General features: G+C 45.1%; 1 protein-coding gene across 1 annotated transcript in view; it reads left to right on the plus strand.

The window, feature by feature from the left end:
* LOC147740916 (membrane-spanning 4-domains subfamily A member 4A-like) overlaps positions 1–27,767 on the plus strand; it is a 119,563-nt gene that overhangs the window by 36,471 nt on the left and 55,325 nt on the right. The window contains exons 2-3 of the mRNA XM_086936021.1: positions 2,246–2,405; positions 20,249–20,359. Of these exons, the coding sequence (XP_086792147.1) occupies positions 2,259–2,405; positions 20,249–20,359 (258 nt within the window). The 5' untranslated portion in view covers positions 2,246–2,258. The remainder of the gene's footprint in view (positions 1–2,245; positions 2,406–20,248; positions 20,360–27,767) is intronic.

Below are 27,767 nucleotides of genomic sequence, written 5' to 3' on the forward strand. Positions count from 1 at the left end.
GCATGCGGAGCATCTGATCAGTACCGACCCGTTTTCCGACTTTCTTGCCCGGCATCGTCCAACGCTGACTTTCTGAAAGAATAAAGACAAAATTAAATCCTTCAAAATTGGCTCTTCGTTCCGTCTCGAGCTCACGTGCAAACGGGGAGGTGCAGCTTCAGAGCACAGGAACAAGAGGATGCTTCCTTGGCTTGTTGCTCCTTTTATCCTTCTTTGGGCGGGCGTGGACCCGCCTCCAATCCGCTTCCGGGGCGTGGCTAGCGGCTTCGGTGTCTAGGACAACCCACTCTTGGGCGGGAAAAGGCGCGCCCCGGCTACGCCGCTTCGGGCATACCAGCCGAGTCTCGCCTCCCGCCCAAAAAACGGCTTCCCGGGGGGATCGTGGTACTCCACCACACGTTCGGGGGGACCAAGTGGTCGCCCCTTTCCACACACATAGAAATAGGAAAAAACTAGGAGAAATAAGGATATTTCTCCTCATTGCCGCTCGTTAACACCACCCCTGACGCATTTCCAGGGTTACGATTCCTAGTAAATCTGAGAATGCTTCAGATTCCATGGGTGTTGCATTGGAACACTCACAGGCATACCCATGTGCATAAGCTTGGAACGCCCCTTTCATGCAGTTTTCTGCATGAAAGGGGCACATATTTACAAGGTCATGGAAAGCAAAGTGAGTTTGTGTGGCCTTGTAAATATACTGTGGTACATTGCACTAGCAGAGCCTCAAAAAAGTGACGCTTTGGCAGCACAGAAGTGATGCTTGTCCTCGTAAATGAGGGCCTGGGTGGGCTATTGTGTCAGGTTCCCTTTTGGGGAAATGTTATCATTAGGGTAGTCCTGAAGAATCCACACTATCGCAGGTGTTGCAACTGAACTGCGGGTGCTGGTCTTAACCTTTGGTGGTCCTGTCCTGATTCAAATCTGCACCTGCTGGCCTACTGGCAACTATATTCTTTGGGGTTTCTTCTGTCTTTTCAACTGATTCGTGGCCAGGGTTGGTCTTCACGCCATTCTAGGTAAATATACATTTTTGTGGGTAATTGTCATTTTAAATTGTGTCCTTTCCTTTTCTTTACCCTTTCTAATTTTCAAAGCTTTGATTGCATATGTTTCTTTTTCTTACCCTTCCCTTGGTAAATGAAAATTCGTGTTTGCTGGTTTTAATAGCGTGTTCCATTTTCTTACCCACCTTTAGTCAATTGTTAAATGTTTTTCTTGATTGAAGAATTGTTCCCTTTCTTTACTCTCCCTTTAAGGAGTGAAAGTTTGATCATTTGAATTTATATTGTGTTTCCAAAATGTTTCCCCTCCCTATAGTTACGTGCTAAAATTGAGTTTCAATATTGCATATTGCGTTTTCTTTTTAAAAAAACAATGATAATTACGAAAATATTGATCTAGTATGTTCCCTTTCTTTACCCTCCTTTAGTCAAATTGCGAAAGACTTTAAAATAGTATGTTCCTTGTTTTACCTTCCCTTTATTTCAAGCTTGCTAAATGCTTGGTATAATATATCTTTTGCATAGTTCTCACTGTTTCTGATCTTGGTTATTGATAGTCTCATTGCCTTTTACTTGTGGACCATGATGTATGTCGATTAGATAAAGAATTTCAACCTTCCCTGAGTCTGTGGTTATTATATGAGTGCAAATGTTATTGTGATATTTGACTGCCTTTTACATCTAACTCCCTGATCCATTGTGGTCATAGGTACCAGTGACAAGGATTGGTAAGTCAAAGGTATAGGAATTAGTGGAAACAAAATAAACTGGTAGTAGAGTGTGGGTTACCTGATTAAGTAAAAGTGAATTTGAATTATGGGCCCAGGTGAGTATTGATAAAAGTTATAGTCGGGTGACCCGCGCGCTCTATAATTATCATTAGGGTAGTCCTGAAGAATCCACACTAGAATAATTGCTCCTGCTGATAAGGCAAGACCTATGCTTTGGAGAAAATCCTTTCACTAGTAGATGGCATTTCACTGCTTGGGTCATTCTTTACATTCGCACAATAGTGTCACTCAATGTTTCACACCTAAGACTTGGAAATTTCTCACGTTACTACACTACATGTAAGTGCCATGCACAGCAGACTGGAAGCTTGGCAGCCCTGTGTGCGTACATAGACTTGTGCATTTTGGTCTTTGAACGCCTATCCATTGTTGCTATCCTATCACCTAGGTTGAGAGGAACCACATAGTTAAATATGTTTTTCACAAATGTCTTTTTTATTCCTTTAATAGGATCCCTAACAAGATGGCAGTACCATCCGGCAACGGAGTGTTTGTGGTGACGCAGTACATCCCCACTGCTAGTTCCCGTCCAGTCCACCAGGGGTCACTGACGGGCCAAACACCATGCTTCCTGCAGAAGTTCATTAAAGGAGAACCAAAGGCTTTGGGAGTAATTTATTTATGACAGTCATAGCTCATTCATGCTTTGCAGAAAATGCCAGTTAATTAATTTAAAAGGCAAATAACTTACTTTATATTACTGTTTTGAATATGCTCTTGAAGCTTACCCTTAAAAAACGTGATCCACGGTCTTGAAATGGACATTGTCTGAGCATGGTAATGTCTTACAGTATGTTCCTTTTCCCTCCTCTCTTTCAAAGAACAGGCATCGAAGCATTAGCTTTAAGCATGGGCGGAAAATCCGTTCCGCTCGCGGATTTTGCGGATTTGCAGTAAATTCGCAATCTGCGAGATTCGCGAATTTCCCACAAAATCCGCGAGCGGAACAGATTGGGTCAAAAGTTCAAGCTGACTTTTTGTAACTATTTTAGAATGGCGCCGTCAAGCTGCCAGAGCCACTAAAATAGTTACAAAATGTCAGCTTCAACAGGAAGCACTAATAGATAAAGTAAAGCAAGTGCTAGAGTTGAATCTCAAATTCAGTTACACAATCATTAATCACCCCAAACTTAGGTGATTATTGACTGTGTAACTTAATTTGGCCTTCAACTCAAGCACCTGCTATACTTTATCTATTAGTGCTTCATGTTGAAGCTGACTTATGGCTGAGGGCAGAAGGGCACAAAGTGGGACAGAGGGCATGAGTTAGGCAGAGGGCTGAAGGGCACAGAAACCAGTGGGGCAGAGGGCAAAAGGGCACAAACAAGAGTGGGGTAGTGGGCAGAAAGGCACAAAAACAAGTTATACAGAGGGCAGAAGGGCATAAAAAACGAAGGGTGGCAGTGATGAACCAGGCAAAAAAAAAAACGCGAACACGCAAAGCGCCCCGCGAATACGCAAAGTTCCCCGCGAACACCCGCGAACACGCAAAAATAATAAATCCGCAAATTTTGCGGACTGCGAATTCGCAAATCTGCAAATTCGCAGATCGCAAATTCACAAAATTCGCCCATGCTTAATTAGATTTAGTCACTCTCAGGTCTGCATCACATGGGAGTGCGCACTGCAAGTTCTGTACAACACTTTAGGGTGACTCGAATCTTAAGTAGTTGAAGAGCTGGCGTTGTCCTGTTTCAGTAGCTCGTACAGTGCTAAATGGTTGCTTGTCACTTGTGCTGCATTTAACTGCAAATACAGCAGCATTTGTTGACATACCTAAAGTAAATACCAGGACATAAAACAATACCATACACATAGCAAAATACAAACACAAATAAAACATAATAGGGCAAAACACAGCAGAATAGCTAAAACATAAACACAATCACACTACATTAAAACAACGTATTGCAACACTGTAACAAAAGCACACAGAAAACAGCAAAACTTATAATAGGCATAATAAATGAAATATAAAAAATATGCACATGCAATATTTTCCCTCATTACCACCTTCAGAAATGTTGTTTCATAATACGGAGGCAAAAGGTGTTTACAACAAAAACTTCCTTAACCCCTTCACTGTGGCGGCTATTCCGCCGCAGTGCTAAGGGGGCGGGGTGGAAGAGCGGCTGGCGCATGCTGGTGACGGAACCACTCCGTCACCAGCCGTGGTGGCGCTGTGCTCATGACAGAGCGGTTCCGTCACGGCCCCGCCCGCTCAATAGAACATTCAGCGCAGGCGCGGAATCCGCGCCGCGCAGGCGTTCAGAGCGGGCCGTGACGGAACCGCTCCGTCATCAGCACAGCGCGACCGCTGCTGATGACAGAGTGGTTCGGTCACCAGCAGGGGAGGGGTTAACTTACCACTAAGCACATGAAATAGCTGCAGTTAACAAAAAAAATCTTTTCCAGCCCCAGAGTCCTGGTGTATGCCTTGCACGCCCTTTCCCTAACCACATTTTTCATATTGGAGATTTGATTTTGGCAAGTCGACCCAGTACACCTGGGTAGGAGACATCAGCAATATACCCAAAGATAACAACACACGATATTGTCTGTTTCAAAATTGTAAGTTAAAATCTAACTTTACCATTAAAAAGGATTTTTAATTACAATTTCATAGATGTCAACCATAAAATTCTTTTCTGTCCCTAGTTAAACTTTAGCATTTATTACAATGAAATAAGGCAACCCAATGTTATCCTTTGTGACAGATAGATGTCACAGTAGTGAAAAACAAATTTAGGAGTTTTTCACTCACATGACTTTTAAAATTTAAGCATACATGTCCATCTTTTTATTTACAATGAACTGTGCCCAGTTGGCTGCCTATGGTCTACCTTGGGTGACTTATATGTAATAAAAGGGGAGGTTTAGTCTTGGCAGGGGATTTGTATTGGTAAGTCGAATTGGCAGTTTAAGACTGCATTCAGGATGCAATGGCAGGGCTGGGACATAATTAAAGAGGCTACTTAAGTGTGTGGCACAATACGTGCTGCAGGCTCACTTGTCACATTTAATTTACAGGCCTTGGGAATATGGTAGACCACTCCACAAGGGACTTATAAGTAAATTAAATGTGTCAATTAGGTATAAGCCAATTTTACCATGTTTTAAGAAGAGAGTATAAACACCATAGAACTGGTTAGCAGTGGTAAAGTGCACAGAGCCCTAATGCCAACAAAAACGAATTCAGCAAATCAATGGAGGGTAAAGGCAAAATGTTTGGGGGTGACCCTGCAGAGAGGGCCTGGTGTAACATGAGCCCCCCTCCATGCTAAAGCGTAGGGAGACTAATCAATACCTTGAACGGCTTTGCTGCAGAGGCCTGTGCCAGTTCTATGCCTCCTTGCATTTGGTTGTATCTCTCTGTCTACAGTTTCCTGAGCCACTGAATAGGCCCATGGGGAACCATTCTCCTCAACTATGGACTCAACTTGAGCAGCATATAACCTTAACTTACTCATAGATGCATCCCGATAGGCAGACCTGGCCACCATGTACAACAAATTGATTATGTGGCACATTCCACCCCTTGGATCAGACTTCTTTCCCCAACCGAGGAAAAGCTCTGCCCATAAGGACAGCAACCAGCATAGGCTATCGACAGCTGTCAGTATCTAGAGCCAGGCCCGAGGTCATCCAGGGATCTCTGACCTCTGAGATTTCTGAGTTAGACAACATTTTTTCCTCTCTCCTTCCCACCAGTCCGGGGTGTTAGCCTCGGACTGGCTACTCTGCTTAGGGCCTGTACCCTGAGGCTGAGCAGAGGTCAGAGGTGAGTCCTTCCTCACCCGTCCCTCCATCTGTGGATCTGTACCCTTTGCTTGGTTGTGATGCCCCCAGAATTCTAAGCTTTCAGTGTTGTTGCCCGTCCCAGTTCTTCCATCACCAGTGCCAACTCATTCTCCAGATTACAGTCAATGGGCATGTTGGGACTAACTATGACTCTTCTCTGGATCACCTCCCCATTCCACTTTAGGGATACCAGGGCCAGGGGATGGAGAAAGTCCTGTCCCTGGGCCTAGACCGATATATTGAGTTACCAGGGTCTGGCCCCAGTGTACCTCAGAGCATTGACAGGTATCCCATTCACATTGACCTGGTGGAAGTGATAACTTCCACCCTCATAGATCACCAGCCTACCCTGTGAGTTCAAGTCCCAACTAAGGTAAATTAGGGCATGAGCTACCTTCTGCTCCCGTCCTACCTACACCTATGGACATAATGGCTACCCCTAAAGAGCCACCACCAGTTGGTTTCTTAGGATAGACATGGCCCCCTGCTTGTTTCATAGTTGAGAACAATCAAATCAGTGGGATTGGAAATGGGCGCCATGGCCCACCACCCAGCAGAATCAGAAGGGGCATGGAAACCCTTTCCTTCCTCCTTAATCAGAAACTCACTTGATTTCCACCTCTCCCTGTGGGGGAACCTGAACCACAATTTATGGGTTCACTCCCAAGTGTTGTTGTCAAAATACTGTGGTGAACCAGGGGTCTGCCTCCTCAGCAAGCTTCCTAGGGTCACTCAGCTTGCTATCTACCAGGTATTGGCGCAGATCTATAAAACAGGTATTGAGAATGTGTTCCCTCAAGATTAAGTTATATAGCCCGACATTTGCCTTGCTGCTGCTCACTCAGCCACTCAGTGCCTTGCTGGAGTTGTCTAAGATGTCCATCCAAGACTGGAGTGGGAGTTTGTGGCTGTCCCTGAGACTCTGCCAGTATTTCTCAGGGGTCAGCCCAAATTTGAAAATAAGTATGGTGTTCATGGGGGCATACTATATCTGGTCATCTACCTCATGTGTGAGAAATGTATCCCTCTCCACTGTAGGCATGTATTTCCATAAACTACCCCAGAACTCTTCTGGAACTATGTGAACCCTCAAACCTGCCTTGTACGTAGAAACCCTCTTGCCAATGTCATCTCCTATCACATAATTGGGCACCCGTTCTTGTGGCATGCAGGCCCTCACCTCTCCAGTGGACACTGAGGTACGCTGCCACCATTGGTGCTGGATTCTGGGATCTGTTTAGGCTTTCAGCTCCAGTTTCATCAGTCTCATGTGCCAACACAAGTTTCTTCTCAGCCAATGCCCTCTCTGCCTCAGCTTTCTCTCTGGCCAAGATTCTTTCTGTATCAGTCCTCCTGCACTCTGCTTCCAACTTCATCATAGCCAGCTGCAATTTGAGCTACCACTCCGCCTTTCTGTTCTCTGGCATTTTTCTAGGTACTAGCCCCAGCAGACAGAGTGCTCCCTTCACCATCCTGGGCATCCGCTGCTCAGAGTTGGGGTCTCATTACAACTCGGGACCCAGGGCTGCTTCCACAATCTCCTCATCTGATGAGAGTGCACCTCCCTCATCATCATCATTTCCAGAGGTGGTCTGCCAACTCTGCACTTCCTCCAAGGCCCTGAGGGCTAGATGGAGATCCAGTTTGATAACCTTCTTGTCACCCTTCAGCCCAGTCTGTTTGCAACGCTTCAGCAGCTCAGCCCCACTCAGGGTGTTAAAGTTTCATAGCTCCATCCCCATGGTGAAAACAAGGATAGTAAGGCTCCAGGTGGGTTGCAGAGACAATAAATTGGTAACAAGTCCTTTGTATGAAGACAGAGCACAGCCTATTCAGTTGGAAGTGGTGCTGTACTCAGCTCCACCACAATCCTGCCATCAGGTGACCTATTCAGGTACACCCGTTTCCTCTATTGTTCAGAAAGTCCTAACTGCCAACTACACCGAGTCATGTGACCCAGAAGAGACTGCTGGCACCTCATGGACAGAAGGCAGGAAAATGCCCAGTTTCTAAAAGTGGCATTTTCAAAACTGTAATTTAAAATCAGTCTTTACCATAATTTCATAGATACTAAATGCGTATCTGTCCCCAGTGAAAAGTTAGCACCAATTGAATGTAATAAGGCAACCTAATGTGATCCTAAGGGACAGGTAGGCCTCACAGAGGTGAAAAACGAATGTAGGAGTTTTTGACTACAAGGACATGTAAAAGAAGAAAGTTTATGCCCAACCTTTTAATTACAGCTGATAACATTTCAGTATGATTAACATCAACTGGGGGAGAGGGGCATTTAATTTAGGTATACGTCTTTTGTAGAGTGGTATACCATATACTCAGGGTCTGTACATTAAATGCTACTAGAGGGCCTGCAGCATATATTGAGCCACCCACTTAAGTAGCACTGTGAAACATGTCCCAGACCTGCCATTGCTTCCTGAATGCAGTTTTAAACTGCCAATTCAACTTGGCAATATAACAACCTTGCCAAGCGTTAAACCCCACTTTTATTGCATAAAAGTCACCCCTTAATGCAGGCCCTAGGTAGCCAGTAGGGCAGGATGCTTTGTAAAAAAAAGGTTGGACATGTATTGGTAGTGAAAACTCCTAATTTCGTTTATCACTACCTTGAAGACTACCTGTTCCATATTATATATATATATTGGAGTTTCCTTATTACCTCTAATAAGTGATAACTTTTCATTGGGAATAGGTAAGCATTTCATGTTCTATGAAACTGTAATTAAAAATATTTTTTTAATTATAAAGTCGGATTTTAAATTCCAATTTCAAAAATGCCACTTTTTAGAAAGTTGCAAAAGCAACAGTTGATGGACAGAATGCAGAACAATGTCATTCTCAAACGCTCCGTCCATCATCCCCTTTGGTATCGCTTTGTTCGCCCTAAGTTGGCAGGTTATTCCCAGAAGTGAGTCCCTTGCTCACTATGCCACTGGATTCAAGATAGCCTGGCTGATGAGGGTTATGAACCCGAAACCGGTCCTAGGATGCTTGTTTCCGGTCCAGGGAAGACATGGTATGGCAGTTCGGGCTGGACTGTTCCCATGAGACACAGGGTCAGACTGATTTGCATATGGCCATGTCTGAACTAGGGTGGCGGAGTGAGCTAAATAATGGTGATGGATTAAACCCAGATCAGTTGGAGTGTTTGGTTTGCTCAAACGCTCCGTCCATTATCCCCTTTGGTATCGCTTTGTTCGCCCTAAGTTGTCAGGGTATGCCCAGACGTGGGTCCCTTGCTCACTTTGCCACTGGATTCAAGATAGCCTGGCTGATGAGGGTTATGAACCCGAAACCGGTCTGAGGATGCTTGTTTCCGGTCCAGGGAAGACATGGCTTGGCAGTTTGGCCTTGACTGTTCCCATGAGGCACAGGGTCAGACTGATTTGCATATGGCCATGTCTGAACTGGGGTGGTGGAGTGAGCTAAAGAATGGTGATGGATTAAACCCAGATCAGTTGACAGGGGGTGAGTGTTTGATTTACTCAAACGCTCCGTCCATCATCCCCTTTGGTATCGCTTTGTCAACTGGGCATGCCCTAAGTTGGCAGGGCATGCCCAGACGTGGGACCCTTGCTCACTTTGCCACTGGATTCAAGATAGCCTGGCTGATGAGGGTTATGAACCTGAAACTGGTCCCAGGATGCTTGTTTCCGGTACAGAGAAGACATGGCTTGGCAGTTCGGGCTGGATTGTTCTCATGAGGCACAGGGTCAGACTGATTTGCATATGGCCATGTCTGAACTGGGGTGGTGGAGTGAGCTAAAGAATGGTGATGGATTAAACCCAGGTCAGTTGACTGGGGGTTGAGTGTTTGATTTGCTCAAACACTATGTCCATCATCCTCTTTGGTATCACTTTATAGAAAGTTTGCATTTTACTGCCATTTGGTGCCTGCGCTCTGTCCTAGATCACTTGACTGGGTGTAGTTGGCAGTTGGACTGCGAATTCCTCCAAGGCACTCAGACAATAGAGGTTTTAGGTGTTCCTCAATGGTCTATCTGTTATAAGGATGGGGGAGGAGTTGGGCACAGACCCACTTGCAACTGAATAGGCTGTGCGCTGCCTTCACACAAAGGGCTTGTCACCTCTGCATTATCTCTGCAGCCAGCCTAGAGCCAGGGCAGGGGAGTCATGAAATTCCAAGCACATTAAACAGAAACCTCTAGTAACTTCTTCTCCTTCAAAGAAAGCACCTTGTATCAAAAAGAGACCCTCAGAGCCACTCGTCAGTTCAGTTTCTGAACCTCTGAAATGACTCTCAGAAGATTGACTGCTGCTTTGCACTCCACAAGACTGCTTTGCTGCACTTTGAAGGACTGCTTTGCTCCCTGGACAATTCCTTGAACTCTTCATCGCCCGAATCCAGGACTACCATAGTGACTGCAAGGGATAGTTTGCTGGCCTCCTGTTCAGAGCCACAGGGACATAAAGACTTCCACCACCTTGAACGGCATCTGGACCCAGACTGAGTGAGTCCTAACCCCCAAGTTATGCTCCTACAGTTTTGGACCCTGTGTGGTGGTGCTAAAGATGCCCAGATTGCTAAAATCCAAAACTTGGAATGTAATACATTTTTGGCTGAAAACTGCTCTGACAACCAAGGGAAGACCATGACCAATCTGCTCATCAATATGCCCAATGCAGTTGACCTGACTTCATAGTAGCTCCTAATACGTTCTTCTCCACAACAACAAATCCTGTTCAGCGGTTCTTCAACAATGGGGTATCCTGCCTTCTGGAATTCTCATTGGCTTCAGGCTCCTGTCTTGTTCAGATGGAGATTTTCGACTTCCATAAAAGTGAATAAACCCGATTATAAAAATGTTCAATACAACTTCGTCCAGCGGCTCTTCGATGACGAAGCTCCTTCCTTGGAGCATTGCTCCGCTGAACTTTATCTTCTCAGAAGATTTCTCTTGAAATGTTTTTGAGTCCAAAGGTATATGCCGACCAGGCCCCTTCCACTTCTTGTATGTGACACGCACTCTATCACGGTCATACATATTTTTTTACTTTGACCCGGTCTATACTAGATGTCCGCAGTTGGCTCTTTAATCTTTTAGGCACTACTTTTTACTAAAACCTTTGAGAATTCCTAACTCCTATTCTACTGATTGGATTTGTGTCATTCAGATGTTGAATAATGTATTAATATTTACTCTAATTGTCTAAATTGGATTTGGATTTTTCTTGTGCTGCGTTTTCACAGTATTACTGTTTGGGTGCTGCATAAATAATTTACACATTGTTTGTAAGTTAAGCCTGACTGCCTCTTGTGCCAAGCTACTCATGGGTAATCTCAAGTTAATTTACTGATTTTGTGGTACATCCTGGCGGGGATTGTGGCTGTGGCTTGACCAGGGCTCTCATCCTCTAGTCAACCAAAAACCCAGTCTCTCACAGATAGATATTTCCAATTCTATCCACCCACCCCCCCCCATGTTTCCGCAGCAAGACCCTGACCTTGTGGTGTCCGAATAGCTTCCATCATGTCTCTACTGCTATTCAATCTCCATATGATCCTAATGGCTTACTTAATTCAGTCTTTTGGTTTTAGCCTTTTTCTATATGCTGATGATACCCAAATAATTGTTAGGATTATTGGGGATACTCAACACAATGCGGAAGTACTGTCTAAGTGCCTCTTGAAAGTGAAATGTTTGGAGTCACAACCACCTAAGTAACCTAGTGACATTAGCAACATATTATGTCCTATGAAACACTAGCTTCACTTTTGGCCTACATCCCTAAACTCCAAGCTTACACCAGTGCTAGTTGGTAAAAATGTTAGGCATACAAATTGACTCAGCCTTGACCATAACGATGAGAGATCCAAGGACATCGATGTCGAGGACATGTTTCTTATTTATCTTTTTTATTATTCATCTTTTTTCTTTTCGTAATAAGATACAGCTTCTAAATGGGTCAACATGTCTGGACTAATGCAATGTATATGCCTCGCTCTATCTGCACATTTAAACCTTAACTTGCAGTTTATGGCTAAAGGATCAATCAATCAATCAATCAGTGACACTTATAAAGCGCGCTACATACCCGTGGGGTCTCAAGGCGCTGGGGGGGGGGGGAGCCGCTACTGCTCGAACAGCCAGGTCTTCAGCTTCTTCCTGAAGGAGAGGTGGTCTTGGGTCAGGCGCAGGTCGGTCGGGAGGGAGTTCCAGGTCTTGGCGGCCAGGTGGGAGAAGGACCTTCCTCCTGTAGTCGCTCTTCGGATGCGGGGGACGGCGGCGAGGGCGTGGTTGGCTGATCGGAGGTGGCGTTTGGGAGCGTAGAAGTTGACTCGGCTGTTGAGGTAGCTCGGGCCTTGGTCGTGTAGGGCTTTGTGTGCGTGGGTGAGGAGGCGGAAGGTGATTCTTTTGTTGACGGGGAGCCAGTGAAGGTCTCGCAGATGTCCGGAGATGTGGCTGGTTCGTGGGATGTCGAGGATGAGTCTGGCTAAGGCGTTCTGGATCCGCTGGAGTCTCTTCTGGAGCTTGGCGGTGGTCCCGGCGTAGAGGGCGTTGCCGTAGTCCAGTCGGCTGGTGACGAGGGCCTGGGTGACGGTCTTCCTGGTCTCGGTGGGGATCCACCAGAAGATCTTCCGTAGCATGCGTAGGATGTTGAAGCATGCCGAGGAGACGTTGTTGACTTGCCTGGTCATGGAGAGGGAGGAGTCCAGGATGAAGCCCAGGTTGCGTGCATGGTCTGTCGGTTTGGGTGCGGTGCCCAGGGCGGGAGGCCACCAGGAGTCGTCCCAGGCGGAGGGAGAGGAGCCCAGGATGAGGACCTCCGTCTTGTCCGAGTTCAGTTTCAGGCGGCTGGTCGTCATCCACTCGGCTACCTCTTTCATCCCTTCGTGCAGGTTGGCTCTGGCGGCGGCGGGGTCGTTGGTCAGGGAGAGGATCAGCTGGGTGTCGTCGGCGTAGGAGATTATGCTGAGGTTGTGTTTGCGTACGATGGCCGCGAGGGGGCTCATGTAGACGTTGAAGAGGGTGGGGCTCAGAGATGATCCTTGGGGGACGCCGCAGATGACTTCGGTGGCCTCTGACTTGTACGGTGGTAGGCGGACTCTCTGTGTTCTCCCGTCGAGGAAGGAGGTGATCCACTCCAGCGCCTTGTCCTGGATTCCGACGTTGCTGAGGCGCCGTACTAGGGTGCGGTGGCAGACCGTGTCGAATGCCGCGGAGAGGTCTAGGAGGATGAGGGCCGCTGTTTCTCCATTGTCCATCAGGGCTCGGATGTCGTCGGTGGCGGCGATGAGGGCGGTCTCGGTGCTGTGGTTGGCTCGGAAGCCGGACTGTGAGGGGTCGAGGGATCCGTTCGTCTCGAGGAAAGCGGCCATCTGCTTGTTGACGGTCTTCTCGATGACTTTGGCTGGAAACGGGAGGAGCGAGATGGACCAAGCAACTCCTACACTGACGTTTCTTTGTCAGCTTGCTGTCAATTAATGCATTGTTTTTAAGTCTGTGTACCTAGGACAAAAGTATTTTTTACTCCTAATCAATTAATATTGAGCCATCACTGATACTGTCCTCGCCAGAACTGAGTTCCAGCAGATCATTTCTGTTGGATGTACCTAGAGTTCCTTTAAAGCCAGCCTATGGTCAAGAATCTCGATGCCAGGAGCTATGAAGTGGAATTCGCCCCATTGAATCTGCTTAAACTGTGCAGGTGCAATAAGCTTAATCTTTTGTGGAGATTGTGTGACAATTCTGCACATATATCTTCCACTTTCAATTGCTGACTGACACAGTTGTTGATAAGTAGACCTGGGGGTCATGTGGCAAAGCTAATTGCTCTTTACTTTCAATCAATCAATCAATCAATCAATCAATCAAAGTGGTGTGGCTCACTGGTTAGAGGCGGCAGACCCGAGAGCAAAGGACGGCCCGGGACCAGGGTTCGATTCCCGGCGCGGCAGGTTTCTGGACCAGGGTCAGCGGACTCGATAATTCTCTCGCCTCGGTGCCCACTCTGATCAGCGATCACACTCGGCAACTCTGGGCATTAGCTTGCCTCATCTTCACTAACGGCCCCACCAGACCGCCGGGGATGCCTGGTCTCACCCTGGAGATACCCATTAAGGGACCATCTCTCAGGGAAGCCAGGAAGGGTTTCGCAGCGGTCGAAGCGCCTTGGGACCCTCCGGGTAAGTAGTGCGCTATATAAATGCCTATACATTTACATTTACATTACATTACATCAAGGATTTGTTAAGCGCGACTACTCACCCGTAAGGGTTTCATGGTGCTAGGGTTTAGAGGGGGGTGCAGGTTCCATTCCATCAAGGAGGGGGGTCTGTCGAGGAGATTCTATCAATGTGTGATGGTGATATTTTTATTTGGATTTTGATATGTTCAGTGAAAACACTAAACTCTCTCTTATACAGTGGAAAGATGAGAGCATTTGTGTGCTTTTTTAAATACCATTCACACACTAAAAAAATCCAATAGTGTCATGCTTCATCATAGGGTTCTTCCCGTCCCTCTACGGGGCGGGGCTTGCTACGACCTACGGACTACGCGGGAGCACTAGGTATTCGTGACAAAGGTTATGTGATGGTGCAGTGTGTTAGTGAAGTGTAGGGACCCAACTAGTGAGTGTGATAAAAAAGGAAAAAATTAAAAGTTCCCTGGCTAGTGGAAGAAATTATTTATTCACTTCTCTGGCTGGGAATATTAACAAGGGGGTTTTGTGGTAGAGCAGTTAGCTTGCTACCTGGTCAACATGTTTCGTAGGCAGTCCCCTACTGCCTACTCATCAGGACCTTCTAATGGTCCCTACTGGGAGATGCTCGGTTTGTAAGATGGTAAGCCTATGTTCCTACAAACTGGCAGCAAAAATCGGCTGCTAGTTTATGATGTATCCTCAACAACAATATGGCCCACCACCTTTTCAACATCCTCATGGATCATTCCCACAATGGGGATACCAGCAGCAAGATTTTAGCTACTTTGACCAATCAGCGTCTTTTTTAGGTTCGTGCCAAGGACCGAACAAGGGGAGAAACCGGAGGGGGTCCACTGTGCATTGGAACACCGGAGAGGAAGAAACCCCGAGGGTGTCAACAAGAAGCATGACGGGCGCACTGAGGAACCAGAAATGAGCCTAGTGGTCAACCTGACCAACACTGAATTGACTGAACCTCAGAAGAAAGTATTGGTAAAGGGCTTAGGATATGTCCCCTCTGCCAACATGGATAAATTCCATCTCTGCAAAGAGGTTCAAGAATTTATAAGACGATTGAAACTCCAGGTCTTTTTTAAAGACAAAGAGGATAACACTGAGCAAGGCGACACCGGACTAAAACCCAAATCTACCTTCACTCCGATGGACAACACCCTTCCCATCAAACTTTTAACCTTCGAGAAAGCGGTCAGGAAGGACCTTGACGAACTCGACCCACTACACAAAAAAGTCTTTCAGAATATCTCCAACGAAGAATGACAAGCATTGCGGGAATTGAGTAACAACAAAAATGTTGTAATAAAACCAGCGGACAAGGGGGGGCGCAATCGTAATACAAAGTAAGGAACAATATGACAAGGAATGTACTAGACTATTACAAGACCAACGTAACTACACGGTCCTCTGCACTGACCCCACCGAAAAGATAACCACCAAGATCAAAACAATGGTGGAGGAAGCTTTGACCCATAATTGGATTACCAAAAAAGAAGGAGATTTCCTATGTCAGAAGAAACCAAAAACCCCATACCTGTACACCCCACCTAACATCCACAAAAACCTGCAGAATCCCCCGGGGTGACCGATCATCTCAGGGATTGGCTCGGTACTAGAACCGGTATCCAGGTTTGCTGACGCTTTCCTCAGACCAATTGTCCAGAGAACATCAACTTATCTAAAAGATACGAAGGATGTGTTGAACCTACTTGAAGAACTGACATTTGATCCAAACACACAGCTCCTAATCAGCTGTGACGTGGAGAGTCTTTATGCCAGTCTGCCTCACAATGAGACTCTTGCGATAATCGAAGATGTTCTATTTGAAGATGATTGGGACTATCAAACCCCACGGAATGGGGTTACAGAATGCTGTTTCTGGCATTGAAAGAGAACTTCTTTGAATACAATGGCACCCTCTACCTCCAAAAGCACGGGACCAGCATGGGGAGCACATTTGCTCCCAGCATAGCTGGTCTCTATGTGCACCAATTGGAGGTTACGAAGATACTAAACCCCAGGAATCCTTTCCGATCAAACATCAGGTTTTGGAAAAGATACATCGATGATATCCTTATCATCTGGGATGGAGATGAGAGGACTTCAAAACAGTTCCTAACCTGGTTGAACTTCCAAGATGAGTTCCTCGAATTCACCAGCGTCACCTCTAACAGCAACCTTGTATTTCTGGATCTAAACATCTTTCCAAAAAATGGCAGATTGATGACGACAACCCATTTCAAGATCACTTCCAAAAACTGTTTGCTCATGTATCAGAGCTTCCACCCGAAACACTTACGGGACAATCTACCATATGGCCAGTTCCTGCGCCTTCGTAGGAACTGCACAGAAATTGGTAATTTCAAGCAACAGTCAAAAGACCTGCAAAGGAAATTGGAAACCCGGAGGTACCCTACCAGAATCATTGATCAAGCTTATAAGAGGGCGAGAAACAGCTGCAGAGAAAGCCTCCTTGAAGACAAGACATCGAAGGAGGAAGAACGGAGACCCATCTGTGTCACCACTTATAATACAAGCTCAGATCAAGTGACCAAAATCATCACAAAAAATTGGAAAATCCTGAACAGTGGTGGTTTAGAGATACCTAAACCAATTTTCTCCCACAAAAAAGCGCAAAGTGTTAAAGACATTCTGGTGTATACCAGACCAAAAACAGAAAGAATCAATCCATCAAGAATTCCCAATTTTGTACAAGGACACTATCCATGTGGAGGGTGTAAGGTCTGTTGCTTAACCAAAAAGAGTAAGACACTCACTTTTAACAATGGAACAAAATGGGAACAGAGAGGCGTTAGTAACTGTAACAGTCTCAATGTTGTATACTTAATCACCTGCCCGTGTAAACTTGAGTATGTTGGCATGACAAGCAGGGCTGTGAAGATCAGAATAGGTGAACACAAAAGTACCATAAAATGCAAAAAAAACAGCACAAAACTGACCAACCACTTTATAGAGAGGGGTCACAAACCAGAAAACATCTCTTGGACTGTCATAGAACAGGTTGACAATGAGAACTACCTTCTCGAAAAAGAACAACGGTGGGTTTTTCGAATCAAATCCAATAAAAATGGCCTGAACGATGAAATACCTTGGGGCCAACTATAAACAAGATTGTAATCGCCCTCCAACAACTCAGATGTAAAAAGTCCCCAGTGACTTCCTGATGCCGGTTCCTAAAGACCTCCCTGTGCCAAACATGTGTGTAACACCCAGCGTCTAAATTGAACTATGCTCGCATTGTCCCCCTGAAACTCCGATGTAGAAGCGATCTCATAATACCGACTTTACAGACAACCAACCTGTTGTGAAAGCGATATCTCTAGGCCTTTTCCGAGAAGACCGCTAAGTGTTGGATACTTGTGCCACCGCCAATGCCCTAATCAAACTACGGTGCAGCATCATCTCATCATCAACGCTAGATATTGCCTTGTTTTATTCTAATTAACCAACATCTTTCAATATATCTGGGTGCAAGGTTATCTGTTGGCATGAGCATAAAAGTTTTTCCTTTTTGAAACACGAATGCGAACTATGTGCATTAACAGACTTTGCAACAAAACGCGTTTATTTAACAAGCCCCGTTTTTCAAGAACTGGGTAACAAACAATAGCCTCTCACTTGGTTTTTGGAATAATAATTTATTTTACAGGTAATCACACTAGAAGAAAGATTACCGGGAACCCCCTTCCCTTTCGCCCGATGTCCCACAGAAGGCGGCCATCTTGGGTTAGCAGTCTAGCGTCTCATTGACACGAGACACACAGGATGACAATGCAACCAGTTTGTTTTTAAAGCCGCGAAGAGCGAGACGCCAGTAATCCACGGAGCGGCACAAGGGTAGGAACGAGGCATTGAACTCATGCGGTAAATGTAAGTAATAGACTCTGACCACGAGTCTCTAACAATTTTGGTCTTGGAGGCAATAATCTATTTACGGAGGAATCCGTGATTTACGAAAGGGTGCGGTTTTCTCTTGCAGTCGACCGAGAGGAAAACCCTTCGTCTGCCGGCTCATGGGGCATGAAACTTGTGTTGAACGAGTATGTATTAACATCCTTACTTTACCCTGATGACTTTGCGCACAAGGCTAAGATGTGCATTGTTTTTAAACGAAAGTGTATTCGGTCTCCTAGGAACCTTTCCTTTTTAGAAATGCTGTTTGTCTGCATTGAGTGACGTGTGTGTGTATATAGAGATGACACAGCCCTCATAGCAATGAGGCAAATGTACTGAATAATCAGGGGAGTGACACTATTCCGCCCCCTCACATATGAAGCCTGTAGTGCGTGCTTCCTGTATGTGAAATTGCCAACAAGTAGTGGTATTCTGGATACTGAACTATGTGCATAAGTATCCAATACGAGCCTATTCATTGTGCTTTGTCTCGCTTTTTTCCATTTTCTTTTACAGAGACCGCAATTGGTCAATATTTTTGACTATTAATTGAGATACTATTATGTTTTCAATGGGGCCAGCTCATGCCCTATAGTCCAAACTAGCAGACGATTTTTGCTGCCAGTTTGTAGGACAATAGGCTTACCATCTTACAAACCGAGCATCTCCCAGAAGGGACCATAAGAAGGTCCTGATGAGTAGGCAGTAGGGGACTGCCTACGAAACATGTTGACCAGGTAGCAAGCTAACTGCTCTACCACAAAACACCCTTCTTAATATTCCCAGCCAGAGAAGTGAATAAATTATTTTTTCTACTAGCCAGGGAACTTTTAATTTTTTCCTTTTTTATCACACTCACTAGTTAGGTCCTTACACTTCACTGACACAATGCACCATCACATAGCCTTTTTCACGAATACCTAGTGCTCCCACGTAGTCCGTAGGTCGTAGCACGCCCTGGCCCGTAGAGGGACGGGAAGACCCCTATGATGAAGCATGACACTATTGGATTTTTTTAGTGTGTGAGGGGTATTTTAAAAAGCACACAAATGCTCTCATCTTTTCACTGTGTAAGAGAGAGTTTAGTTTTTTCACTGAACATATCAAAATCCAAATAAAAATATCACCATCACACATTGATAGAATATCTTTGTTTATATAAGACTTTTTAGGAGGGTGATTCTATCAAAGTCTCTACGCTTCCCCTTTTGTTTTGGAAGGTCTGTCGAGGAGCCAGGTTTTGAGGTTTCTTGTAAAGATGGAGAGCTATGTTGTCTGTCTGAGGTGGAGGTCTGAGGTGGAGCAGAAGGGCGTTCCATGCTTTGGCCGCGAGGAAGGATAAGGAGCGGCCTCCCGATCTGGTCTTTCTGGTGCAGGGGACCACGGCGTAGGAGAGCTGGGCTGATTGTAGGGTCCTTTGGGGTGGGTGAAATTTGAGTCGGCTATTCAGGTATGCTGGTCCGGTGCCGTGGCCTTGTGTGCGTGAGTGAGTATCTTGAAAGTGATTCTCACCTCGAGGGAAGCCAGTGGACTGTGCGCAGGTGCTGGGAGATGTGACAGTGTTTTGGCAGGTTTAGGACTAGTCTTGCGGTGACGTTATTGATGTTCTGTAGCCTGCAGGTGAGCTTTGGTAATGAGTGAGGAGCACCCAGAAGGAGGAATCAGTGGAAGTACAGGACAGTGATTTTGATAGAGTCAGACCCATTTAATATAAACTGCGATGGGTGCTTGAACTAAAATTATTTTCTCCACTTGCAGGGAGGATGAAATGTTCTCACTTTCAACATTGCAGTAGTAATGCTCAGAATGCCAATGTCTCCTCCTCAGCAGGCACATGGGTACAAGAGCGTAACTATATGTTGAAGCCATTTGGTCTGAAGTAGGAATTTAATTAGTGAACAGTATCTCAATCTCAATTGAAAGTTGCAGGAGCCACACACCTAAATATGTACAGGATGTACACAGACATAGCCCTGAAGCACAGTCAATGTACATTCAGTTTGTGTGACCTCGGAATTTACAATACTGCCGCTCATCCTTATCAGCCTGTCCCACAAAGCACACCATATTAGCATGATGTTAGGTTGGGTATTCTAATATTTCTAGAGATCATCAGAGCTTGTCTCTAAATTGACAGATATTGCAGAATCTGCAGGATGTCTTAGATGAGGGTGGAATCACTTCAACATATAATGACAGATTGCTCCTCTCTATCAACCTCTAGAGAGATGACCTCTGTAGAAAAGGGATGTACAATCATCTGTAGACCCATCTATAATACCACAGCACTATAATACTGGGGAAAGCAGGCACATGTGTGTTGTGCCCGCAGGGCACTTAGTGTACCATGGCCCCAGGGCAAAAGGTTCTCATTTCATAGAGCTCACCAGATATGCCTTCTGTATACGTTTCTGTAGTTCCCATGCATTGTTATAGTTCCCCACAAAATGTATGATCTAGAATACAGATGTAACACACCAGACGCATGGTTTGGACCTTCCAATATCTCTAACGCTTCCTTGTCTTCTCTCATAGGTGGTGCAGATCATGATTGGAATAGTCAGTATCTGCTTGGGTGGCATACTGTGCTCTAGTTATCTCAAGAGTGTAATTTACAGTGGTGTACCATTCTGGGGTGCCTTGTTTGTAAGTATCTGTGTCTTAAAGCCAAGCTATTTCTACAAGAACCTAAACAAGGTTTCCAGAAATCAATTCTGGCATGTTAAATGTTTTTTTAACTGTAACCTTTGGCTGACCCTTCACTCCAAGCACTGCTGATATCAAAAGGGAATACTGTCTCCTTGTAGCAAACTTTTCTGGTGTGTAGTTGGTGTAAAAGTAGGTAAAAAAGGCCATTGATGAGCGGAAATTAACTAAGGAAAATGGTCAACCTAGAGAAACTGAAAAAGGTGTATATAACAAAGTGTTGGAAGGAAGATAATGGGGGCATACTCTACTGCATGAAAAATGTGTGACACAACAATTGCAAAATATTGGCAGGCTGAAAACCCGGCCCTCCTGTGACCTGGAAGTGTCGCCTGTCATTTAACAGCCTTGTGTCACGGCTCCATCTGCCATCTTGACCATCAGGTTTGACCTCTCGCTCATGTGGAATTAATGATCTCATGTGTGAATGTGCGCTTGCTGATGGTGCTGACATGTCTGTGTTCCCCAGCACCATTCACGTAGGACAGGCCATCTGGCTCTCTGCCCCTATCTGAGATTTGAGATCCCTTCAAACTCTAGAGTTCTGTAATCTCGTAACCTTACCCTCCCTACGCACAGACCTGCAATTACACATTCTAGAGCTAAATATCGTTTCCTGCATTCGAAACTATGAGTCTTCCCTTTATTTTCTTCCTATATTTAACACTGTCATGTAAAACTACTCCTCCCCACCCCAATATTTCCAAGAATCAAGGAATAATCTATATGTATAAAAACGAAAGTATGTCTGTTTCTCCTTTGTGCATTACTACACCATTCATCCAATCGGCATGAAACTTTGGGAAGTTGTTGAGTACACTCCCGCGAAGGTTTCTGGCAAAAGAAATAATAATAATTGTTAAATATCGCCCCCCCCCCCCCCGGCCCACCAGGGCCCTCATAATCTTTCCAATACTGAACGTTTACAGTTTCCGGTGCGAATCGCTTTTGCAATGACCATCAACGAAGCACAAGGACAATCGCTGCAAGTGTGTTGACTAGATTGGAGAATCTGTGCTTCTCACATGGACAACTGTATATGGCCAGCTCACGCATCCGAAAACTTTCTGATTTATTTGTGTATGCACCAGATGGAAAAACAAATAATACCGTTGTAGTATCCTGTATATTGTGTGTATGCATATTTCCCACTACTCCATCTGTAGAACACTCTGGTGTGATGTCATTTGGAATGTTGTTCTATGAAGCAGTCAGTTGGAGTAGGGCTGAGAGCCTAGCTGGGTGCTCCTGGTGGGGCTATATACTGATGTACTACTGATCTCCCAACTATCTTCAATAAATCTATCTGAACATCACCAACCTGCATGGAGTCAGTTACTACAACCGTGTATCCACAAACACTCGAATAAATAAACATAATTAAAACAACACTTTAAAATGTTTTCCATATTAAAATGAATAAGTTTCAATAAAATTGACACAATGTAAATTGAATGTTATCATAACAAGTTTCCTTAAATTTCCTGTCTTCTGAGATCGCAGCAACGCGCGACGGGTAAGCTAGTATGTAATATAAATAACTGTCATGGTAGCACTCTTGTGATCTATTGTCTTATCTTCATATACAGCGTTTTTTTGCACTTTCAGCAGATTCAGATGACTGTGTCCTTATGTAATTGTTGGTTACTTTGTAAAATATATAACAAAATGCTGTATAATGCACAGAGCATTCTTTGTCAATTCTAAATTTGCCACCAGATGCAAAATGAATCTACATGTACGTTGCTAAAGCCTTGAAGCCTCTCTCCAGTGGTAGAGTGTCCATCATAATGGTGAACACTCAAGCACAGCTCTCAAGTGAAAAGTAGATTTCATTGTGAAGATTACCTCAATGTAGCTTTACAGTGAAAGTACACTAACAGAACTCTATGATGAATAGTTGTAACCGCAATCACCACTAAGGCCAATTGAAGATTCTAGCCCACACCTACAAAGCCCTACACAACCAAGGTGGAGAAGTGTGGCTCAATGATTAGAGCGGCAGACCCTGATGCAGAGGTCTAGCCTGGGTCCAGGGTTCAATTCCCCACCTCGTCGGGTCTTGGGCTCAAAATTCCACGGACCTGATAATTCTCGCCTAGGTGACTATTCCAATCATAGAGTCCCACTCTGCAACTTTATGCAATAGCTTGCTTAATATCCACAATGTCCCCCACAACGCTAAGGATGCCTGGCCTCCATCTTGGGGGTGCCCAGGAGTGGACGCCCCACAGGGAAAGCCAGGATGGGTTCCCCAGCGGTATTCGTACAAGTGACTTGAGTCCCTTGAGGGTGAGTAGTGCGCTATACAAGTATCAATTTACAATTTACATAAGGTCCACCATACATCCGCCAAGCCACCAGACTCCTGCTCTCCTCCCTCTCATTCGCTCATCCCCCCAATCTGCCTAACCAACAGTAGAGGACACTCCTTCTCCCTTGCTGCAAATTCCTTGAACAACCACCCCTTCATCTTCGAACCTCACCCTCTCTTCAGGAATTCAGAATGGAACTCATGACCCACCCAAGTGGCTTGGTTCTCAGTGCATGGATACCCTTATGGGTGATTATATGCACTTTATAAATCCTGTTTGATTGATTGACTACAACCAATAATAACACCATTTCAGTTACCACTATATGATCTTTCTAATAAAGAGTACCACTGGCCTTATCACTATCAAGTCTTTGTATCAAAGACTACACTGAGTACCTCTGTGCTAAATGGGCTATCGTTTCACTGTTCATTATAGTTTGGAAACAGAAAATCTCCTTTAAATAACCGTCACCCACCAAGATGTGGCATGCTTCATCATAGGGTCCTTCCCATTCTGCTGCGGGATCGCTGCCACCGATGACATCCGAGCCCTGATGGACAACAGAGAAACAGCGGCCCTCATCCTCCTAGACCTCTCCGCGGCATTCGACACTGTCTGCCACCGCACCCTAGTGCAGCGCCTCAGCAACGTCGAAATCCAGGAGAAGGCACTGGAATGGATCATCTCCTTCCTCGACGGAAGAACACAGAGAGTCCGTCTACCACCGTACAAGTCAGAGGCCACCGAAGTCATCTGCGGCGTCCCTCAAGGATCCTCGCTCAGCCCCACCCTCTTCAACGTCTACATGAGCCCCCTCGCGGCCATCGCACGCCAACACAACCTCAACATTATCTCCTACGCTGACGACACCCAGCTGATTCTCTCCCTCACCAACGACCCCGCCACCGCCAGAGCCAACCTTCACGAAGGGATGAAAGACGTAGCCGAGTGGATGACAACCAGCCGCCTGAAACTGAACTCAGACAAGACGGAAGTCCTCATCCTGGGCTCCTCGCCCTCCACCTGGGACGACTCCTGGTGGCCCCCCGCCCTGGGCACCGCACCCAAACCGACAGACCACGCACGCAACCTGGGCTTAATCCTGGACTCCTCCCTCTCCATGACCAGACAAGTCAACGCCGTCTCCGCGTCCTGTTTTAACATCCTGCGCATGCTACGGAAGATCTTCCGGTGTATCCCCACCGAGACCAGGAAGACGGTCACCCAGGCCCCTCGTCACCAGCCGACTGGACTACGGCAACGCCCTCTACGCCGGAACCACCGCCAAGCTCCAGAAGAGACTCCAGCGGATCCAGAACGCCTCAGCCAGACTCATCCTCGACATCCCCCTACGCAGCCACATCTCCGGACATCTGAGAGACCTGCACTGGCTCCCCGTCAACAAGAGAATCACCTTCCCTCTCCTCACCCACGCACACAAAGCCCTACTCGACCAAGGCCCCAGCTACCTCAACAACCGCCTCAACTTCTACGCTCCCAAACCCACCTCCGATCGACCAACCACGCCCTCGCCGCCGTCCCCCGTATCCGAAGAGCGACAACAGGAGGAAGGTCCTTCTCCTACCTGGCTGCCAAGACCTGGAACTCCCTCCCGACCGACCTGCGCCTGACCCAAGACCACCTCTCCTTCAGGAAGAAGCTCAAGACCTGGCTGTTCGAGCAGTAGCACCCCCCCCGCCCCCAAGCGCCTTGAGACCCTCCGGGTAAGTAGTGCGCTCTACAAATGTCTTTGATTGATTGATTGATTGATTGATGGGGCGTGCTGCGACCGAAGAAGACGTGGGAGCACTTTTTAGTTGGATATTATAAAGAGATAGGTGGTATAAAAGTGGGAGGATCTATTATAGGGTTAAAAAAATACCTGTCTAAGTAGCAACAAATATTTTATTCATTCCTCTTGCTTGTATTTTTAAAAATGGGGAAATGAGAGGCACATTTCTGTGTGTATCCCACAGTCAACCCTTTTCAAGTCGTTACCCCAAGGCTTTTCGTCAGGACCATAGACTGATCCCTAGTACCACTCCTGTTATTGACACAAAATAGGTCTTCTTAATAAGCGTTAAGGTAAAACATACATATAGTACGATACCCCTTCAGTAATACTTCTTTTAGATCTGGAAAGGTCGGACACAAAAAATATTTAATTCTATTTAGTGAAACAAAAAAACACATCACCATATGTGGAAAACATGCGATATATTTTTCTGCTGCTGTGCTAGACGACTTTAGCTTTATCGTAAGCTTTGCCAGTGCTACCCATAATCAGGTTTGTGATGACAACCAAGACAATACAAAGCATTGAACATAAAACACACACAGTCGCATCCACGTTCGTGCCATGGTAGAAAAAACATTCTCCTTCCGTGGTACCAGTTCACTGAAGGTGTAATCTTAGATCAATTCCCACAGGCTTACAAAATGCCAAACTTAGCCAATATCATTACGTTTGGTACTAGTAGTGTTTCTATGCAGACCAATATATGTCAAGATGATATGTGGTCAAATTTAGGAAAGATCAAGAAACACGGTCTAGAACATAGATTTTTTGTGCCAAAATATTGCCCCATGAGCTGAAGGGGGGAAGGGCCGTAGTCAACCACTGAAAAAGTAAAACAAGGATTGAGATCAGCACTCAAAATTTGTCACAAGTATTAGGAAAAATGGGGATATTATTCTCGTTTTTCAGGGGTTTCGGCAATGCCGTACTCACTTTGTCAAAGCTACTCCCTTTGCCATGCAAATTGCCAGCCTGCAGCTCTGACGATGTTACTCGAGTGCGGTGCCCGACCTGTATACGACCGTCGGCATGGCGTCGGTATGGCGTCGGCATGCTGGGGAAAAACTAGTGCACTCACCTTACAAGAATAGCTGCCCGTGGTGGCATCACTTCCTGGTTACTCAAGCTCACAGTGATGCGAATTTGAGTGACCAGCTGGATTGCTAAAGGAGAGATTTAAAAAGTTTGCAAATAAGGTAATAAAGATTGGTTTATTCAGGTGAAAACATTTAATAAAAAAACTCTTATCAGATCACAACTTGTTAATTATTGAAGGCATCGAAATCTGAAGAAAACTGAATCTGAAGAAGCTAATTTCCGGCAAAAATGTGAGGCACTTCCCACACACCTCATAGAGGTTCAAGGAAGACATGATCCCTCCATTTAGTCAGCAGGTCTGCAAAGTGAATGTTGGACATATTTACTCTTCTAAGAGCAAAAGTAACACATCTTCCCTCAATCACGTTAAATGAGTCTATTTGGTGAGTGTTGGACATAGTCCCTCAAAATTAAAATACATAAAAGTAAGAAATTGGAAAAAATGGAAAACATCAGGAGATGAGAGGATATTCACTCCTAAGTGGATATTATGTGAAGAGTCCAATGACACACACTAACCAAATTGCACTATGTGGTAGTGGGATGGGAAAATTATATATCTACAGCCTACAATTGTGCAGAGGACAAACTATCTGAAGAGCTAGTATATAAATTTAGAGTGCAGGGATAGTAATTAGCAGACCCAGCAAGGATGTAACAGCTATAATTCCACGGGCTGAACCCTGATCTTCAGAAACAGACTTTTATCTTGCGTCTGGTATTAGATAGAAAATTTACAAATAAACATGTTACAACTGGGTCTTAAGATGGTTTTATGGGAATTTTTTAATTATCAATTAGATCCTGACTAGAACTCGGAAAAGGTATTCTGACAAGCTTCCCATTAGTAAACTTCTTAAAAAACAGTTGTTTAGAGGCGGGGTAAGTATATTCAAGAGAAGTGGCTCCTGGGTATGCTCCTGTTTAGTCGATTGGCATGAATTTTTCATCTAAAAACCCAATGTTGCTCCTTTTTGAATTGTTGCGAGTCATTGGAAATTTTTTCAAGGACGGTCCAGCGAAGGTCCTGCATTGTGTGTCCTATCTCCATTTAGTATGCAGACAGTTTAGTCGTGACCCGGTCGCATTTCAAGTTGTTGCAATGTTCACAGATACGTGTATTAATGCGTTTTGTCATCCTGATGTAGTGGAGATGACACGGACAGGTAATCATGTATATAACATGTTGTGATTTACCATTTGTGAACTGTATTTGCTCCCAAGTTGTATTGTTGTTGAATTTTAGTTCTTTAGTTGTGATGGTCAGATGGCAGATACTGCAGTTACTGCATGGGTGGTGGCCCGTGAGATAGGAGAGTAATCTCTGTGATGTACCTGAATTATCCTTACTATGTGGTCTGGTGTGGACTATCATATCTCTCAGACTTCTTCCACGTTTATGTGAAATCATCCGTTTTAGGAAATTCAGGGAACCACTGTTCTGGATACGCCAATGCCTGTTGACTTGACTGTTCCCTTGGTTGGATGCTATATTGTAGGTAGTGATACATATTGGTCTCTCTTCCCTTGGTTTTGGAGGACTCACTTCCAGATGGCCCTCTCTATTATTGTTTCTGACCCTTTTTATTGCTTTAGAAATTATTTTAGGAGGGTCATTTCTCTCCTCCAGTTTGGAGCACAGACCTTCTGCTTGTCCTTTGAAGTCATTTATATCAGACCAGTTATGTCTAAGTCTGAGGAATTGTCCAAATGGGAGGTTTTCTCTGAGATGTCAAAGATAAAAGCTTATTTTAAGGACCTATTATGAAGCTGCATTTTTTGATATATTGGCAGGATTATTGAGGAATAATCAGACAAGAGATAATTTTTTTCCCTACAAGAATGTTACAAGAGGCAGGTTCCCAAATTTAAAAATCACAAAGCTCCCAAAGAGGTCAAGATATAAGACGTTAAGAGAATATGCCTCAAGAATGTCACTCCTTTTCAAAAAACATGGTACTGATAGCTCTCATTATTTAAGTTTATTTGAATGTACTCAAATAGGCCTCCCATTAAGTTTGAATCATATTAAAACCTGGGAACTTTGTGGGCTCCATGAGTTGAGACATATGATAGTCCAAAACAGGGTAATTAGTTGGCAGGAGGTAGTTGCTAGAACTAATGGTCCATTGCG

Source organism: Lissotriton vulgaris, chromosome 1_1 (assembly GCF_964263255.1).
Source record: "Lissotriton vulgaris chromosome 1_1, aLisVul1.2, whole genome shotgun sequence".
Lineage (NCBI taxonomy): Eukaryota > Metazoa > Chordata > Amphibia > Caudata > Salamandridae > Lissotriton > Lissotriton vulgaris.